Raw genomic sequence first — 20,077 nt, forward strand, 5'->3', positions numbered from 1 at the left:
TCCTGTTATAGACTGCAAAATACTGCAGTACAGTCTTCTTTCAGAATTATTTTCTATCACAACTGCACCTGTGGAGCAACAATTTATGCTGTGTAGCTCCAACTAGCTAGGCTAGGCACAACAGCAACAACCTTTAGACTAACTCTCTATCTTTTCTGTCGATCAGTAAGCAGTAAATAATAAATAAATTGCATACACAGCAAGTAGATTCAATCTGATGTTATCCGTTAGTCGTGGTTATCCCTGTGTGTTTTGTTAATTTCAATGAATGTAGTTGTTTTGTTATTGGGGGAGGGTCTGAATCGTGGTTTTCCCTTCAGCTAATTTTCCTGACATTTTGTTCTTTTGCTTTTTATTCATAATAATAATAATATACTGTTTGATTGAGGCTGTGTCTAGGTGATATTGCATAACTGTCTTGTCTATTCAGCATTTTAGGTTGCCTGGTTCGGCCATCTGTTTGCACATATAAATAATTTCCTTAATTTGCCTCCGGTTCAGAGTTGCATGTGTCACCATTTCACAAAATAATAACACCTCAAATTTCCTCTTGATGCTGCTCATACTCATAACACTCCCCCCCCAATCCTCCTTCCCCCCCCAAGGAGTCGCACAGCCAGAAGCTCTTAAAGTAGTGAAGCTCTGACCTCAGTCTTCTGTCAGTATTCTCTAATGACAGAAGTGAGGATACTGAGGTTTGGACAGCAGGTTAAGCACATATTGATGTCTGGGTAAATCATTACATCCGGGGAAAGGGGGGCACTGTGTTTGGCCTGACACACAGGATGACCATGTCACAAGCAAGATAATCGTCTCACAAGTTCAAAGGCAAATTCAAAGAGGACCAACTCAAAAGTGACTCTTTTAATGAGAAAATCTCAGTTCAGTTTCTTTTGATTAAAATACAACAGCACAAAGGTGAATTTAACAGTTGTTACATTTGTTAATTCTTAGTGCTACAGCTTCTGCCAGTAGAGGCAGTACTAAGTGATGAACAGTCTTGAAAAGCAAGCAACATTTTAGAAGTGGGTAAAAAAGCTGTTACTCTATTCAGAGAGATGCTGGAGTTTTAAATAATCAATAATTAGACACTAGGAAGGTACAGTATGTATCAATTCATTTTCTGGAGTCAGATTAGAGAAAATTGTTAGGCCAACAAACATCCATTCATGTGTAAACCTGCCTCATCAGCCATCACCATTAGTGCGCAGTGACCTCATATAATCTGCTACACTGTCTTTGCCACTTCACCGGTCTCTGGAGTCTGTATTTGAGTCCATTTTTCTTAGCCAGTCGCAGTCACTGCACAATGGTGGGTCCAAGAGTTTATTGTGACTCTGTAGGTGACACTACATAAGCAACACAAAAATATGTTTAGCAAATTTTTTTTTCAATTGTCAATGTGGCTTTTCTGCATCACAAAACACAACACCCCCTTCACCTCTACAAAGGGACTTCAGATTGATCCTCTCAAAACAAAAAAGGTTGTTCAGAGTGATTTCAAATATGCAAAGAAAACAACTGTGTGTACCACTTTTGTATTCGTATCCAGGACTTTAAATTTACTTTTTTTTCAGCAGCCAACAAGGCTAGTAGATTTTAAAAGTTACCAGCCAATCAGATTTTCTACTAGCCACGTTTTTTTTTTTTCCTAACTAACTTTAATTTCAGCTCCTCTGGCTTGTTTGGCTCCAGTCCGTTCGTCTTCTCCGTTTCAGCATAGCTCGTGATCAATAACACGCACGCTATAGGCATGTAGCCAGCGGTTGTCTGACGCGTTATACGACTTGGTGTTCATGGAAAAATGTAGGATTAGTACTACAAGCAGTGTTGCCAGAAAAAGATTAAGTTTCCATGCCAAAGACACAAGAAACTGCCCAACTGCCTCGGCAGAAAACAGACCAATCTGGAAACACTGACTTGTTGCATCGTTTCTGCAGCCTGCCGATTCAAACAGATGCTTGGCTTCATTCAGCACCAGCCAAATTGGCTATAACTTTAAAATGTTATCCGCCAAAGTTAATTTTTACCTGCAGTTGGCGAGTTTAAATCTAAAGCCCTGGTAGTATCACATAAACATGTGAAAAATAATGAGGCAAAATAACTTAAACGTTCCATACAGTGAAGTGTCATTGCGTATAATTCTCAAGACGAACCGAAAAATGCCACAATTAAACACAACAGAGTCACGGGCAGAGAGGTGTAAGATAAAGTACATTTAGTCAGACCAACAGGCTTGTTTGTATCAAATATTTCACAACAAAATCATTACATGATTTCACAATACATGAGGATACAACTCAGCAAAATAGGAATGTCGTAAGTGGCAAAAATACATTGATGTCCCCTCCGTGACTAAAAATAAATATAAATGACATCCTTGTGATGGCACAACATTTAGGGAGGAATGGCTAGCGAAGGTACATCTGTTTGTGTGCGTCCTAAACAAAAAGCAATAAATCAACCACCTACCCGTAATAATTTAATAAGGACGAGAGACTTAAAGAGAAAAGGCTTAGTGTTGGTGTTTGGAACAGAGAAATACAGATTGGAGGTCAGGACTACAAATTGGCCATGATGTATCAACCTAAGATCATTTCATAATATGTAAAACCTGGGCAGTCTGCTCACATTTCAGCATTTATTTACTCAAACATTTTGGAAATATAAGGGGAGGCTCAGCAGGGGAAGCGGAGTCTATGTTTTTCATGTTGTCAACAAATTCCATGAAAAAAAACTAAACCAACAATGAATTGATCCTACTGACAAATATGATATGTTCAGCCAAAGCCTGTGTGCCATAGAGTTCCATAGTGGTCCAAAAAAAGGAAATAATAATAAAAAAATAAAAAAACACCTGAATGAGCCACAACATTGCACTGGGTGATATGTTCATGTAACACCGTCCTGCTGCTGTAAATAGAGCACCAAATGTGTATTAATCCACATCTTAAAATAAATCTATTTTAAACCTAAACCTATTTAGAGACTTGGTAAAAAAGAATGGGCTCAGGGCTGAGTGGCACAGACAGGGTAGGGAAGTCAGAATGTACAAAGTTGTTTTCATTGTTGGTTTTTGGTGACTTGTGCTGCACCTGATCAGTAATTCCTCCATCCACTGTATTTTAGGTATTGTAGATTGATCTAAAGCAACTGGTCTACTGATGCAAAAGCAGCTACATCTAGTTTGCACTGAGTTTATGCTACTGCCAGTGCTGGCTGTCACAGTGTGTTAAACATGAAAGGAAAACACAAATGCATTCATCATAAAGTTAATCCCCTTGTTCTGTGAACAAGTCTCTCTTGAGAATCAAGGCTCTTCTTGGAGATTTAAGTGATGGTGGAATGAGAGTTTACAGAGTCAGGAGAGGTCATACAGGGTGAAATCCACAGGGTCTGATGTTTGGCAACGTGCTGGCATCATAGCAGGAGGAACACGAGAGAAGAGGTGGTGAAACACAGGAAGCAATGCAGTTTCCATCTTCCTATTTTAAGAGTTTGATCTAGGCTATGACTCAGAATCCTAGAGAATGGGGGTAAAGGGGTGGAGAGATTGAACAATTATCATCTATGTTCTCCTCAGATTTAAAAGACCACACAGTATGTTATATAGCCAGACATCTCTGCTAAACATGAAACATGTCCATACTAAATGCATCTGCAATATCCTGCTCGTTAATACGTAATCCAATCTCTTTTAACTTAGTTATCCAATCAACCTCTAGAGGATAGACAGAAAATGGGTGTGACTGGGGGGGGGGCGGAGGTTCAAATAAATGCTCTTCAGTGACAAATATATATAGAAATATAATAAATATAAATAAGTTAATTTGTTAGGTAAGTGGATCATCAAAAGGTTCCTGTTATTTTGTATTCTTTCAAAAGCATAGTCCAAGTCCATTTCCACTATGAATATGAGAGATACTGAGTATTGTATTCATTTCCTCATCATCTAAGCACTGATCTCAATGTGGAAACTATGATTATCAAAATTCTAAGGAGACCTTTGGGAGACGCATCATATAAATCTTGATACTTGAAAAACAGATTGAGGGGAGGAGACAAGACCACTGAATCTAGATGGATGGGATTTGGCGCTTTTAAACTGACCTACCAGGACTGAGAGCAAACCTTTTCGGCTGTATAATTTATACCACAGAGACAGCGCTGTGTTTCTGTGTCTTTAAATGCATATATACTCTCCTCTTACTTTCACTGAGGGCTGGGAACTGAGCCCAAGGAATGCAAACACAGTGTTGTCCTCTTTCGACTGGAAGAAGTCGTCATAGTCCTAAGGGGAAAGACAAAAGAATTATAAAGTTACATAAATCTACATAAAGAATGATGGTTGTGAACATCCCTGGCAAATATCCCTCCAATTCTGATTTTAATAAAACGCAATGGCCATGACATTGCAGAGTAATTTTGGATTACTTTGGCCAGTGAGAGTGACGGCAGGCAGAGCAGATAATCCTGCACCGTCCATGAAACTGGATTACGGCAGGATTACAAAGTGGCGTGCAAGCTCAGTGGAGGGCATAAACTGGCAAGCACTAACTGGTCAAACGTATTCACCAGCATAGGTAGCTCAGCCTTGTACTGAATGATGTGAACTATAATTGGCATAACCATCTTGAGCATTAACAATCATCAATGTATATAAAAACTCAATCTTACACCTTTAAAATTAATTTTAATCCTGTGTAAAATTCCCTTTCTTTGCTCTTCCTGTAAAATGTGCACTATTTTGGATGAAACTCTCATTTGAACTTGGCAGGATTACATTAAAAACTAATCAAATGTGATTGAGGGCGATTTTAATGTACACAGTGCCATGGATTAGCATTGTTAAGCCTCTGTCCTGATTGACAGGTCGCTGTGTAGCCACACCATAAAACATCCCCTGCTTTATCTTCCGTTTTAAAATAAATGGGAACATAATTAACAAAATGAACATCTTGCTGTATTAAAGAAGACTTGAAACTAGCCATTGAGAACATAAACTCATTCTGAAAATGTTAAGTGAGGTAATAAATCAAGTGAAGTACGGTCATTTCCCCACAGACTTCTATGTAATTTGACTTCTTTTTGCAAACGGTGGAGTTGCCCCCCTGCTGGAAATTAGATAGAATGCAGGTTGAAGGCACTCACCGCATTTGCTTCACTTTTCATGATTTTAATTTCTACATGATGAAATATCAAAACCTTCCCATCCACTTTCTTTATTTAGAAACCAAAAATAAGTCACTGTCTCCGTGTGTTCAGATCTACCTGAGGTACAGTTGCTCATTAGAAACATCAGAAACAAACATCCATTATACCCCACAGTATCGATCCTCGTTGAAGATCTGTGGAGGCAGCGGGTTGCCTTTCTCCGGCTGCTTATCTCTGGGGATGTTCCGGTACATCCAGAGCCTCTGCTCCTCCAGCATGGTGATGTCTACTTCCTGGAAGCTGATTCGATTGGCCTCCAGAAAACCCACCACTGCCTGCTGATGCTTTTTTACCTGGAAGAGGTCGAAAATTAGATACAACAAAGAATGGGTGGTGGGGGGAGGGGGAAGAGAATTGGTTCAGGAGAGGTGGTGATCAAGTTGATAAAGATGTCGATTGAAAGAATTGAAAGAAAAAGGACAAGGACTTTGTTACATCAATAATGTGAGCTAACACAAACAAATGTACACATTACCACAAAGGCATACTCTCATATTGCCTTCATGTATGTACATGTGTGCATAACGTGCAGCTGGACACTATACTGTATGTGTGCATGGCTTTCCCTTTGTCTCTACATGTATATTGCTCTTGGCCAAGCAGTAGTGTTTTCAATACACTCCTGCAATGACAAACAGTAAGCTGACACTCATCGAACCAGAGCACACACTTGTGGAGTGTACTGTATGTATTCACTTCATAGGGACTCCATTGTTAACAGGACATTAAGAAGGGTTATCGATTAGTGGAGGAGATTAGGTTTAAAATCGGAGGGCTGACATCCTTTTCCTGTACAGTATGCTATGACCTCATAGTACATCAATACAGTTTACTAGATTTCATAAGGCTGACATTAACAATTATTATCTATTGATGAATATATCAATTACTATTCTTATTATTCTATTCTATAAAGTAACACATTAGCATATTTTTTGACCATTTCTGCAGCTGTGTGCCCTTGTGCAAGCACACAATGAAGTGTCCATTTAAGAGGAAAGTCCACCTGAAAACCATGCAATGAAGCCATTTGTGGTCTATGGGGATGGATACTACAGCTCCCTGTGGTATTGTCACAGTACTGTATGTGCTCTGGGATGTTCTGTGTTTACAACTGCATGACCGTGTTTGTGAATGCTGAGAGGGACAAAAAAATACAGAGATAATTTTAGAAGACAGAAAACTCCCACGGAAGGGAGCGTCGTAAACAAACTAGTTAGACTCAGAGGCCAAGTCCATGTCTTGGAGTTTTATTACTAGATGGTGATCATAATTTGCTCAACTGGCTTAGATACAAAAGGGAAAACTGACTTATTTCACACTTGTTTTTATTTATCTTTTGCATGCACATCTAGCTTGTATTATTGATCCAGTCATTCTAAGTTTGCTTAGAGCCAGTGGTGTAGTCTACGTCATATGCAGGTATTCGCACTAAGAAAGCTCCAGGATTTCCATATACCCACTTAAAAATGCACAATGACACGCAACAACATACTTTCCATTATATTTCCGATATATTTTGAATTGTCATACATACATACATACATACATACATACATACATTAGACTACACCACTGCTTGGAGCACAGAAATCCTGTTTTGTCTCCAGTAATATCATCTAATGCAGTCTATCATTAGATGATATTACTGGAGACAAAACTAATGCAGTCTATCATTTTTATTTTTTTTATTGTTTCGCCTTGTTTGATGTATTTCCTGGAACCGGATTATGGTGACCCACAGAAATTAATAAAAAAATAAAAATAAAAAATAATGCAGTCTATCATGGTGATTTAAGTTCAGGCAATATAGTAGGTATGCTTGAGCATTCATTAACATGACAAAAGGGCTGAATATTCGAAAAAATAAATACACAAAGATTGAATATCTGCCCTGTGCTTGTGTATACTGTACATGTCATGTGTGCCCATTGTTTTAGTGATGCTAAGGGCCACAATGGAGCTATTGTTTTACATTAAAGACAGTAAGGGATTGTTCTGTACAGTCTGTTATAGACACACACCCAAACAAGATAATCTGTTGTGTCTTCTTCCTACTTTAATTGTCTCTGTGGCTATGAAACAGCTTTATCTGGAAAAGCAAATGAAGTGCCAGGATACTGACTGTCTTTAATGAGAAACAATGTCTGTTTGCTCTGGTCAAAGGTTAAATGTCCATATAGAATAACTGGTCTGATTCCATGCTGTATATCACATAGCTTTTCTCCAACATGGTACAAATGATACGACCTCTCTCCGAGATGAAAAGAAGTGAGTAGGCAGCGTGAGTCTAAATAATGAAATAAGTTCCCCCCAGTAAGGGTGAGTGAGAGTGTGTGTCAGGAGATAGGCGAGTTCAGATTTTGGTGTGCATGAAAGCTTAAAGACACATACACAAATTGCATTCCTAAACAAACGCTCACATTTCAGTATATGATTTCATGCTTTGTTTAAGAGCACTTTCTGAAATAGGGATTAACTAGAGCTAAGACTTATCCTTTAGTCACGGACAGAGAGCAACACAGGGAAATAGAGGACTTGGGATAGGAAAACATACATAAATTCCACCTATATCCTGAGCAAAAAATAAAAATAAATTGAAATAAAAAAAATAAAACAAAAGTACGTGACAGTTTCTGTTGTCGCCAACATTACCACTACAAACTATTTTCAACTTGCATGGCCTTCTAATCAAGTGTATAGCGTATAAAATCATTGCTGAGATCAAATAATGGACACAGTGGTGACTTTTTAATTAGTAAAAATACAGATTAGGCATTAGAAATTAGAACAGCAAGTATACTATGTAAAAATCTGATGAGACTGAACAGCAAGTATACTATGTAAAAATCTGATGAGACTAGCCTGATACATATCCACAGAGGAGGTTGGATGTGGGGGTTAGGGTGGGGGGGAATAACCTAATTTGTACTTCATTCATTCTGTGGTGTTGATTTTCCGCCCCACTAATCTGCTGTTGTTAAGCTGTGAACTGCTCATTTGATGGGTTCGCTGTAATGTTTTGATTATTGCTCCCGCCTTGAGTCCGCTCACATATTAGCTGCTTGCAGCACCTGTCTGGTTCCCCTGACTTCACTATCTTTCACAGTTGGTCTCCCTTCATATCTCACACTACTATGTCTCTCTCTTTTTTTACTCTTTCCATTTCACTTTAAATCAGCTGAGGGATTCTAGCAGTCTCACCTCTTTATTCAATCACTTGTAACTCAATTCAAAAGCATTCACAGTAAATTACATTCACATGAGCTCAACACTCCCATAACTGACCCAAATGGTAGACCTATTTAAGCGTGCATGACTGTGTTTTGTGTGTGTGTGTGTGTGTGTGTGTGGGGGAGATAGAGTCTGTGCGTTTTGAATGTATGTGTCATTGGCCTAAAAATAACTCCTTTGTAAACGCTCAAAGATTGTGCTGCCCTCTTCTCAAGACAAATCATGATTAAATAAATATATTACTCATTTCCCCCATTACCTAAGCCTTGAAGCATTCACGCAGGAGTGTTGTTTGATGATTTTCTGCTGGTACTCTAATATCAGCAGGGCCTTCTCTATGACATGTGCCTGTTGTTTCCCAGCAGGCACTACAGGACTAGGGTAACAACTAACAATTATTTTTGTTTTTTCATTATTAATTAATCTGCCTTTAGTATTTTTGTCAGAAAATAGTGGCAGAATTCCTTAGAGCTCAAAGTGACATCGTCAAATGTCTTTTTCTTGTCTTGTCCAAAACCCAATCATATTCAATATACGATGATATAAAACTGTCAACAACAAAAAAAAAAAACTGGAGAGAAGCTGGAATTTTGTGTTGATCAACTAATTAATAATTTCTGCACTACACAAGATCCACAGTAAATGGCCTTCTAATTAAGTCTTACGTATTTCCAGTAGGCCTTCTGCATAATTATGCTGCTCCTCAGTTGTAGGAGCCCTACTCTAGAATTACTCAGGGGTTCAACAAGTTGAAAGTAACATCTCACAACATATAAGAGTAGATTACCCCCAAAAAAGGACAAGGTTCCAGAGGTACTACCTGCTGCTAATGCTGGCTTCAAAGTAGAGTGCCTATGTGATAGGGGGAGGGTTGCACACCAAACACGGACTTTGTTCTACCAGGAAGGAGAAGTTTTACAAGATCATGTTATTTATTAAGCTTCTACACAACGAAGGCCCACTGTACATGAATTGAAAATGCATCTCACAAAAAAAATGCAACAGATTGAATTAACAAATGCATTGCACAGAACACAAAATAAATCTGCCTCTCCAAATAAATCTGTGCGTCTTCGTCAGTGAATAAACTGAATCATGCTGATTACTTTTACTGCTTGTGAACTGTCTGAAGTCGCACTTACTAAAAAATGGCAATTAACACTATTCGGCGAGCATAAATATGTAGCCTACACATGCATTTGTAATGTGCCCGCATGTCTTATATATAACTGTCAAAAAGTTTGAAAACACATTTGTCAACACTCACCGCGACAGAGCCGGTTGAGGAGGCGATGTAAACCTTGATGACCATTTTAATCCCAAATGAATGTCAGACAGTTGACAAATGAACAGTTTGGTGGCAGCGAGTCCCGTTGGTTTCCAATATCGCAAATTCAGACTTTAAACTACCGGCTGTGTTTAGAAGAGAGAAGACACGCGTCTCCAGTAGCCTATTTAAACTGAGCCATTATAATAAAACAGCGTGCGTTTCTGCAGACTGTGGCGCTCAACAATTCTTACGGCACAGATGCAACAAACGTCATATCAAACATTGGATTTCCGGTCACAGTTTTCAAAATAAAAAAGTCAATCTTTAAGTGTTTTTTCTTTTCTTTTCTTTTTTTGGAGAACTAAAATTATAGTGCGTAATACTGTAGGCTACAATTCATCCATACTATTATTCATTGGTAAAGTATAGACCAAATAAGGTCTAAATAAATGTAGTTTTAAAGTCTGTTTGTGTTTTAAATTAATTCCTCGGATTTAGTATGTCCTCATGTTTTTACCAAGCACAATTAGATATTCAATTCAATATTGTTTATTTTGAAAGGAAAAAAATATATATTTTCTTGACTCTGGTTATATCAGGCAACTTGACTGGTTTGATTTGATTTGATTTATTTAATTGTATCAAGAATGCCTTACACATGAAAAGACATCAAATACAATCGAGGATAAAAACACAATAAAGTCCAGGACTTATTTCCATTGTGGTCCTCAACACATAACATCAGGACAAGACAAGACACTTACAGAGTGTGTGATAATCAAGGACATGACATAAAAAAAATGTTCTTAAATAAATAAAAATAAAAACGGTAACTGGCCCCCTGCTCTATTCAGCTACCCTCTCTAGTAACCAGGCCTTGATTCTCTTTTTGAAAGAGTTCATGCTGAAAATTACTTTAATTTGCCGGTCTAACTTGTTCCACTGAACTGCCCCTATATAAGCAAAGGTTCCTTTCCCTAACACTGTCTTAAATGTATAAGGACACAGGTCTGATATGCTGCCACGAGTATACTGTGTGTGTACAAAACAATTGGAACACTATTTGACAATATTTTATGGATCGTGGTCATGGATCATGGTCAGCCTTGACAAAATAACACGAGACTCAACAGGGAGCCAATTGAGCTCAACAAATTGTGAACTATATATGAGGCCCAAGTTCAGACTGGTAACCTCCGTCAGTTTCAGGTACAGTAGGCTACTAGGGGTTGATAACAGGATTCTGGTCTAGTTCTCAGGATTCTGGCAGCAAGGTTGTTTTCTGTCCAGTTTGTGACAATGGTATGCTACAGATGCCCAGATAGCACTATGGCTCATGACATAAATCTCAAACACCAAGCAAATGGTCTTGAAGGGACAAACATTCTATATGCACACATTCTAAAAACTTTAGCACAATTGAAATATGAATTGCACAATTATGTATCAATCATATTATATTAGATGGTCAGATGACATATTAATATTATTATATTTTAATATGTCCCTTCGATTTTCTACATACTGTTTTCTTTAACTGATCTTCCCAGCATAAGCTTTCCCCACGTTTGTACCATAGCCTTATAATATTAGTCTATGGTTTGTACATCTTGAAAAAGCACAGTTAAAACCATGCACTACAGCGCCACTCTGGCGTTAAAGTGGTACTGCAGGTAATGCTGCGGTTGCCATGGTGCGGCGTCAGGGGTAGGAATGGAGCAAACCTCAAGCAAGGCGTGGACCAAATAAATAGCATCTGAACGCCTCTGACCTGACTGTCAGGATTATACTCCGGCTTGCTGTTTTACTGTGGATAGTTACAGGACGACGCACTTAAAAAAAGATAGCCATGACAGTTTCCAAATAGGGCGGACGTCTAACGTTATGACTTCTTATATGTAACGGTAGCTAGCTAAGTTAGCTTAAGTTCATAGTATCTTGCTAGCTAGCTAGCTAGCTAATAGTTGAAGCTATGTAGCGTTAGCTAACATTAGTCGATCGAGTCCAAACAACAAGCCGTGAATTGCTACAAAGTTAAAGGTAAACCAGTTGGCAAGATTTAAAAGAGTAAACGCGGAAAACGGACAGGTTGGTGCCAGCAGACGCCGAGCGGTAACGTTAAAACACACTCCACCTGTTGATGGTAGTCTCTTTTTTGTGTTGTTGCTATAGCTAAGCTAATAACCTATTATTATCAGTCAGTCCTCCATCACCGTTAGCTTTCTATAACCCCTTTGGGGCTAACGTTTGCCAATGCAAATACGCTGAATGTTGTTTGGAACCTCATCTAACTCAGCTACTTCTCTCTTATTGACGTCTATTTTATCATGTTGCATTTGAGTATAGAGCCCATTAACCTACTAGCCACATTGTAGCTTTTACCTGACAGTTAGTCTCACAACAATACACCTGTCAACAGCAGACGGCCTACTGTAATCCAATCTGTGCGTGTCACACAGATGACAGGCCAGAGGAAGCTTGTAGTAGCGCTATATTAAGCCCTTGATAACACGCATCTGTTTGAATAATTGTTTTCACTAGCTGGAGAGCTTGTGACCCGACTGCATATATTCTCTCAGCTATAATAGAGTTATCAGAAGCCTACGGAGACAGTCAGACATAAGCACGATGAAACGGAAGATGTGAATGATGATGTCAGCAGAGATGATGGGGATATAATGGAACCAATCTAATGAGATATGTTACAACAAGCTGACCTTAATACTCCTATACACCCAGCCATATTTGATAATAATGGTAATTCATATAATGAAATCACTTTTTGTCAACATTTGTTGTCAACAAAATATTTGACCAAATTTAGTGCAGTGGTTCTCAAACTTTTTTATGCCGAAGACCCCTAAACTGACACAAATTAGAATACGGACCCCCATCTGGTAGGCTTTTTGCTTTTAGATGTTTTATTACAGAAAGTGTAGGAAACTGAATACCAAAATATTAATGCATTCTGTCATTGTGTTACTTATGGATGGAATTATTGTAAAAAAAGAAAAATGAATTCCCCTTTTAATGGGGACCCCCTGGAACCTCCTTAAGAACCCCTGTTTGAAAACCACTGTATTAGGGTGTGTACTGTTGTTTCCATAGATACTTGCCTGTCAAGTGATTCTATTATTGTCAGGGCTGATGAAAGGGCCAGATGACTGCATGACCTTTACATGCCATAAGCACAAATATCAAAGCGTGTACTCGCTATTAGTCTTGAATTCTATATTTATTCTTCAACTATTCAAGGTTGTTTGATCTCAGCAACTAGAAAATCTGGAGTTGCTAGACTATTTTTAACACATGGGCCTTTGTTCACATAGGAAATGAGTCGGGCAAATGTGTAGAAATGTTTAATATAGTATTTGCTCAATGTAGAAAAACTAAAAATGCCTACCCATTAGGCTGGTATCATAAAAGACCAAAATTATAATAGATACAAACAGTTACTTAAAAAATAAAAAGATATGTGTACAAAATATATTTTATATGTAACGCTACAATCAGCAGAATAAAAACATCAGGTAACAACACCTGAATGCTTTTTTCCCCTCCTCTTTTTCTGTACTATTTGAACTTGAGTGTGTGTTCCTATCCATATCCTATTGCAGTCAGAAATAATAATCTGGCTGTTTAATAAGTCACCAGGGCAGATGGAAGCAAGCTAGTATTTTCAATGTAGCAGCAGTAGTGTTGACTAGTGATATCATACATCATTCAGCCTCATGGAAAATTCCACCTCATGTGTTGTTGCTTAGTGACCAAGACACACAATACGGAAAACCTAAGACAAACCAGTTGGCCGAGCTTCTTATTACTGTTTTGAATGAATAAAAAAAAAAATGTCACCTGGGTTGCACATTACAAATGTTGATGTCCGTTTACCAGGGGACTATTAATGTAAGTTTGTTAAATCAGCTAAGGTACATCCTGTCCAAGTAAGGCTTTGTTATTGTTAAATTGTTACTATAATTGTAACCCTAATTTAATTCAAAGTCTGACATGTTTCTTTCCCACTTTTTGTGTTTAAATTCAGCACAGCGTTTCTTCTCAAAAGTGACAACATGGAATCTGAAAACATATCTGATCCGTATCAAGACAATCGGGATGTTATTGAAAGTCGCCAGTCACTCCAGAGTACAAAGGAAGATTCCCGAGCATCATCTTTCCAAAAACACAAAAAGAACTACCGGGACAAGATCCGGGATGAAGGGGAAAAAGACAGCTGTGTTGAGAGTAGATCCAAAACCCGAACATGCCGTTCAGATCCAGACCGGGACCAGATATCAGATGAAGAGGGACAGAGAAGTAGTCGGTCATTGTACTCAGAGGACTATGAGAATGAGTCTCCTTCAGACCGCTCGATCTCACCATACTCCCAGTCCCGGACTCCATCCCCTACTCCTCAAAAAGGGGTGCGGGGGCTGCGGGCAAAGAGGATTTATAACAGCCCCCTCTACAAGACAGGTATGTAAAGCAAGGAAATGATCAAGTATGGATGATGAATGAATGAAACGGAACCCTCACTGGTTACATTTCATTTACTGTCCAGATGATGGCAGTGTAAGGCAGATTTTAACAAAAGTTCTCCTTTTAGACATGTAGATTTTTATGAGCTGTTTTTCACCCTGAACTTGATACAAATAAATACAATTTCCATTTGAATATTGTAAAAGTTCTTAACACACTAGTTATGTTAATAAAGTTTGATTTTGATCAGTCTGTAGCCCTAACCTTACTTTCTATTCACCACTACTAGTGCACGTGTCCATGTGTTATAAAAGTCTTTATTGTCATTGCCTTTAAATTCTTTCTACATCATGTGTGTTTCTCTACCTGGCAGTTGGTGTGGGGCGCCGGGGTGTGTCTCGCCCACAGCGTCCAGGTGGCCAGCCTCTGAGCCAGCAGCATCGCAGGGGAATGCTTTCACAAAGCAAGGAGTCCACACCGCCTAAAGACCTGGACCTGGTCACCAAGAGGATGCTTTCAGCCCGCCTGCTGAAGATCAATGAGTTGCGTAACTCCCTTGCTGAGCTGCAACAGCGCACTGATGAGCTACAGAAGGAAAATCGAGTTCTCAGACAGGTAGGCCTACCCCTCTAGTTAAGTTTGGGTTAAATATATAGAGAGACTGTTTTAATTAAACAATATCAGATTTTGGTGTCCAGTACTGCTGTTTTATAGTAAAAAACAGAAGAAAGAAAACATAAACACACACATCTTAGCAGGAAAATCAATCACATAATCTTTCACCTTTACAATCAGTTTTCTCATCATCTTCAACACCTGTGGCGTTCTAAAATTGAATTTCATCTTTTCCACGCTGCAGCTTCAAGTGCGTCAAGAAAAAGCCCTGCATCGCTACGATGACACAGAAAGCGAGATTTCCCAGTTACTGTCACGCCACAACAACGAGACCCACGTGCTGCGTGAGCGGCTCAGGCGTACTCAAGAGCGGGAGCGGGCAGCCGAGCGGCGGATGAAGGACAGCGAGGAGCAGCTGCAGAGGAGTCAGGGGACAATCGCGCGGCTGAAGAAGCTGGTCGACCAGCGAGAGTTAGGAACCAGAGACGAGCTAAGCCACAGGCTAGAGGAAGAGAAGACCCGGGCACAAGAGGCGGAACGCAAGATTAAGGTACATTTATTTTAGATTTCATTTATTTAGCTCTTTATCGACAATGCTGAGCTTTGCAGATACTGTAGAATGTAGTGCTGCTATTACTTACTCTTACCTGTACGGACATTTGAGAGCCTCTGAATTGTATCTCATTCAATGGAAATTGCGTAAATGGGTCCGGTTTTCAGTTTTACAATATCTGTAAATAAATTGGGTATTTTCACATTATTGGCTGTTGGGTCAGTGACTGACAGTGACTGTTCAGATTTGATAAAAGTTGCCCTATAATAAACTATTTCTTTACATGATCTTTGTCTTCTTGAAATGCGGCTTACAGATTTGGCTCCTTGGTAACAAATAATTGGTGTTTGGTTTACAAGGTTATACTACTTTTACTAGTTAGATAAACAATCACTTGCAGACAACACACGCTCATTTGCTCCAAATCTGTGTGGTTCTCTGACAAGCATACAAACCGAATGTCATCATCAGACTTGAGTTCCTTTTTGTAATGCGGCAGCTGGAAAAGTGTATTTGTTGTCCGTGTGTTTGAAGGAGCTGGAGCGTAGCGTGGAGCTGAGCAACAGCAGTTACCAGAGGCAGCTGGCTGCAGAGAGGAAGAAGACAATCAGTGCACAGGAAGAGATCAGGACGCTGCAGGAGGAGCTGGAACGACTGACCATTAAACTCAAGGTCCAAATACAGAAAAAAATCTACTTAAAAATACCAGCTGAAACCAGCTGTGTCTTTCTTCATGATTGGGTATAAAAAGCAGCATTGCATGAAATCTTTCATTTTGTTGATATGTTTTGTTATCAGGAGAAAGAGAGAGCACTAGATGCTAAGAACATCTATGCCAACCGCGAGATGAAACCCGCACTTAGGAAAGATGTTGACAGTGGCACAAAGCGGAAAGGTAATGCCTAATATTAGTTTAGGTAGATAGAAGCTCATTTGTCATCACAAAATCTTAAACAGTGCTCATGGCAAACCTGGAAGAGTAAAAGGGAAATCAAAAATGGTGTGTCGTAGCTTGTCATAGTTCATGCATATTGAAATAGTTTTAAAAAGTTGTTGAACATGGATTCTAATAAATATTAATCATGAAACTATTGCTCTGTATCAAGGTATGGTTTGGAATACATAAAATGAACTAATACATATACTGTGTATATATACATACATATACATACATAAATAAATATAAATATATACAGTACAGGCCAAAAGTTTGGACACACCTTCTCATTCAATGTGTTTCTTTATTTTCATGACTATTTACATTGTAGATTCTCACTGAAGGCATCAAAACTATGAATGAACACATATGGAATTATGTACTTAACAAAAAAGTGTGAAATAACTGAAAACATGTCTTATATTTTAGATTCTTCAAAGTAGCCACCCTTTGCTTTTTTTTGATAACTCTGCAAACCCTTGGTGTTCTCTCAATGAGCTTCATGAGGTAGTCACCTGAAATGGTTTTCACTTCACAGGTGGGCCTTGTCAGGGTTAATTAGTGGAATGTTTTCCCTTATTAATAAAAAAAGCAAAGGGTGGCTACTTTGAAGAATCTAAAATATAAGACGAATAATGTTTTCAGTTATTTCACACTTTTTTGTTAAGTACATAATTCCATATGTGTTCATTCATAGTTTTTATGCCTTCAGTGAGAATCTACAATGTAAATAGTTATGAAAATAGTTATGAAAATAAATCATGCTTTTGTTTCATACATAGTCCCCAGCAGGAGCAGCACCAAGGCAGTGCAGACTAAAGACAGGATGTCCAGTGTGGATTTCCCCACACCTCCCCCTGCTATTACTGATGCCAATGAGTACATTGAACATGCACCTGACGAATACCTATCACTCAAGGTAAAGTCACTCCACTGCACCCCCCACGTCCACACTTCTTCAGTCAGTCATTTTGTCTATCACACACCTCCTATGCCTCTTAATCTCAATCACTTTACGTCAGCAGGAGCTCAACGGAGTGGACAGGCAGGCAGAGACAGAAGACAGACATCAAAAGTGGGAACAGCAGAAGACGAGAGACAGAGAAAAAGACAGAGACAAGGAGGAGGAGTTGGTGAAGGAGAAAGATAAAGAGCTGGAGAGAGAGGAGAAGCGGCAACTCAAAGAGGAGCTTAATGTGCTTGAGGAGAAGGCAAAGAGACTAAGAGATGGTAAAATAAGCATACGCATCCCTATTGCATTGAGAAAATTAGTAAAGAGTACAAAAACGGTAAGGGATTTGTCTTATGTCCACAGGCTGGGAGAAAACAAAAGAGGAAGAAGATAGAAAGAGGACAAGCTCCCTGTTAAACCAGGAGGAAGAGAACAACAGGAAGCGTGGCCATGTCCAGGAAGAGGTGCAGAGGTGGAACCAGGAGGTTCTGGCCAATCAGCAGGCAGCAGCGGAAGCACGCCGTAAAAAAGAACAGCTGCTGGCTAAGATGCGTGAAATAGACGGTCAAGACAACAGAACCCAGGACACCATGTTTGCTGAGTCTAGTCCTTCTAAGGCTACCAGTAACTATTCTTCTCCTCAGCAGAGGAACCTTAACTCTTCCATTTTTAACCACACCGAATCAGAGGATTCGGCCAGTTTGCGCGCTGGTGCTGGAAGCGGGGAAGGCGGAAGGAGAAGATCAGACATGGAGGGTGGAGCTGCTGCAACAGGAGTAGCGAGGAGAGCACCGCGGACCCAAATCTCCAGTGACGACTTGGCATTTGGAAGCTACGCGCCTTCTTTCGGGCGTTCAGCTTCTCGAGGTTCCTCAGGCTTCCCACCACCTCCGCCCAAAGAGGACAGGGATTCTGCATTAGAAGCAATAGGTGTTTTTAGAGGGGTGGAGACGGAGAAAGAAAAGGAGACAGAAAGAGGGTCGGGGAAGGAGAGGAAGTCTAGTCTCATGCAGCAGCTATTTGGTGCCCTGGCAACACCTGCTTGTGACAGTGCGAGCACCTCCAATAAAATGGAGGTCCTTAACAGTCCTCCAACTACCAATGGAGTGCGTTCAAGAAGGGAAGGACTGCTCAGCTTCAACTCAGGGTCTTCCACCCCTCCAGCATCCTCCCTGAACACCCTGCACGTGGCAGAGAGCAGGCCTGCCATCCGTGCCATCACCTCATTTGATGATGACATAGAGGAACTTACATTATGAAATTAATTCAGATTTGAGGTAGTCTTATAGAAGGCCATCAATGATAACCGTGAGGTGATCTCCAAAATAAGAGATGGAGTGATGAACACGGTCTGTATATCCAAGTCTGAACACTATTGATTTCCCAATACACATTTTTAAATTATCAACAGAACCGAATATAGAAGTGAAAAAAGGTTTCTGCAAAGAATCTAAAATACTATATGACAATATAAATGATAAAACATTTAACTTGTGTGACTGTTTTTAAGGTTTCATATAGAAAATCTGTAATTTAAAGTGATCTTCGAACACTTAGATGCACGTGTGTAGACACATGGATGGCTGAAACTTAATATAGAATTTTTTTACCCTTTGATCTGTTTTAATGCTAGTTGCACTTGTAAGTGTTGTGCACAGTGTAGACAGTGGCTTTTACTTGTTACATTTGAAGAGACTTCTCAGGTTGCCTTCCAGTTTTTCTGATAGAATATAACTGCTATAACTAGATTATCCGACCAATGCCACAACAATAGCAGCGCCATAACACACAGAATCCCTGCCCCGAGAATATTTGTCCAATCAGCAAATGCAGGTCAAAATGAAACTGACTTTTGCTGCAAATCACGTCTCTTTGCATTTCACATTTTAGCACTATGAATATTTTGTAGTAATAATAGTTTGGGGTTGCTGTTGTTTGATAGTTTGGGATCCTACAATTCTTTGTGCTTCTTTATATGGACAAATGTGTTTGGGCACAGTCATTTTGGAGTTGTTTTAGAGGCCATGCCATAATAATCTACCACTAAGGAATATGACAATCATAGTATGTTTAAACTACATCCTGATCGTCTGTGAATGTATTTTTTTTTTTACAACTTTATGAAAATGGTTTTCTGCAGGTTATGAACACCAATATTATAGTAATACTGATTAAATGTCCCATTACAAAGAACTCATTTACCCTTTAGAAAAATGGCAAAGTCCTATTATCAAAGTATGCTAAATAGTGAAAACAACCTCATTGCAAGCTAGTGTAGTTTTGTGTTACATTAAATCAGTCTATGAAATGTTGTGTTTTAACAAAGAAAAGTTGTTCCTATTTGATTCACTTGACTTGAAGATATTGTAAAACAGTACATATCAATATTGCCTGGTATTGTTCTGGGTCCTTGTCCCCTTCACTGATATGCCTCTTGTGATGACAGCATCACACTCTTGCAGACAATCAGCACTAAAACCTTCTTATATACTATGGCTATGACTAAAACCAGTGACAAAAATGCTCTACTTGTATCTATTTATTTATGTTAAGTTCTTATAGACTTACATTACAACTCCAAATGTGGCACAAGGCTATTATTACCACACTGTGACAATAAGCTGTACAATTGATACCTGTATATTTTTTCACATTGTAACAGATTAAAACTGTGGTGATCGGTCTGTATTTATTTGCTTTTTTTTTCTCTCCACTTTTTGTACATATGGTCCAATTGTATTGTTATAAAAAAGTGTATTTGTTGAATGGAAATACGTGATAGTAGTGAGTATGTTGTCTAGTTATCAGACTGTGGCGCACTTTCAG

At 39.1% G+C, this 20,077-nt stretch overlaps 2 protein-coding genes across 7 annotated transcripts; one reads left to right on the forward strand and one right to left on the reverse strand.

The window, feature by feature from the left end:
* Positions 1-849: 849 nt before the first annotated feature.
* Positions 850-9,997, reverse strand: sh3bgrl2 (SH3 domain binding glutamate-rich protein like 2). 2 transcript variants are annotated; one of them, XM_028605006.1, is made up of 4 exons: positions 9,716-9,997; positions 5,322-5,507; positions 4,211-4,291; positions 850-1,349 (listed from the first exon to the last, which is right to left on the reverse strand). In XM_028605006.1, exons 1-4 carry the CDS (start codon positions 9,758-9,760, stop codon positions 1,248-1,250), a joined length of 414 nt encoding a protein of 137 aa, XP_028460807.1. In that variant the 5' UTR covers positions 9,761-9,997; the 3' UTR covers positions 850-1,247. The 2 variants fall into 2 exon arrangements, with proteins under 2 accessions (XP_028460807.1, XP_028460808.1); XM_028605007.1 differs by lacking the exon at positions 850-1,349 and adding an exon at positions 1,395-3,523.
* Positions 9,998-11,424: 1,427 nt separating this feature from the next.
* On the forward strand, positions 11,425-19,935 carry lca5 (lebercilin LCA5). Of its 5 annotated transcripts, none has more exons than XM_028606022.1 (9): positions 11,425-11,861; positions 13,761-14,191; positions 14,568-14,809; positions 15,054-15,359; positions 15,897-16,034; positions 16,161-16,257; positions 17,082-17,218; positions 17,325-17,529; positions 17,615-19,935. In XM_028606022.1, the coding sequence occupies exons 2-9, from the start codon at positions 13,789-13,791 to the stop codon at positions 18,508-18,510; spliced, it is 2,424 nt and encodes an 807-aa protein (XP_028461823.1). In that variant the 5' UTR covers positions 11,425-11,861; positions 13,761-13,788; the 3' UTR covers positions 18,511-19,935. The 5 variants fall into 5 exon arrangements, with proteins under 5 accessions (XP_028461823.1, XP_028461824.1, XP_028461825.1 ...); XM_028606023.1 differs by having other exon boundaries at positions 11,425-11,830; XM_028606024.1 differs by having other exon boundaries at positions 11,425-11,806.
* Positions 19,936-20,077: the final 142 nt, after the last annotated feature.

Source organism: Perca flavescens, chromosome 18 (assembly GCF_004354835.1).
Source record: "Perca flavescens isolate YP-PL-M2 chromosome 18, PFLA_1.0, whole genome shotgun sequence".
Taxonomy (NCBI): domain Eukaryota; kingdom Metazoa; phylum Chordata; class Actinopteri; order Perciformes; family Percidae; genus Perca; species Perca flavescens.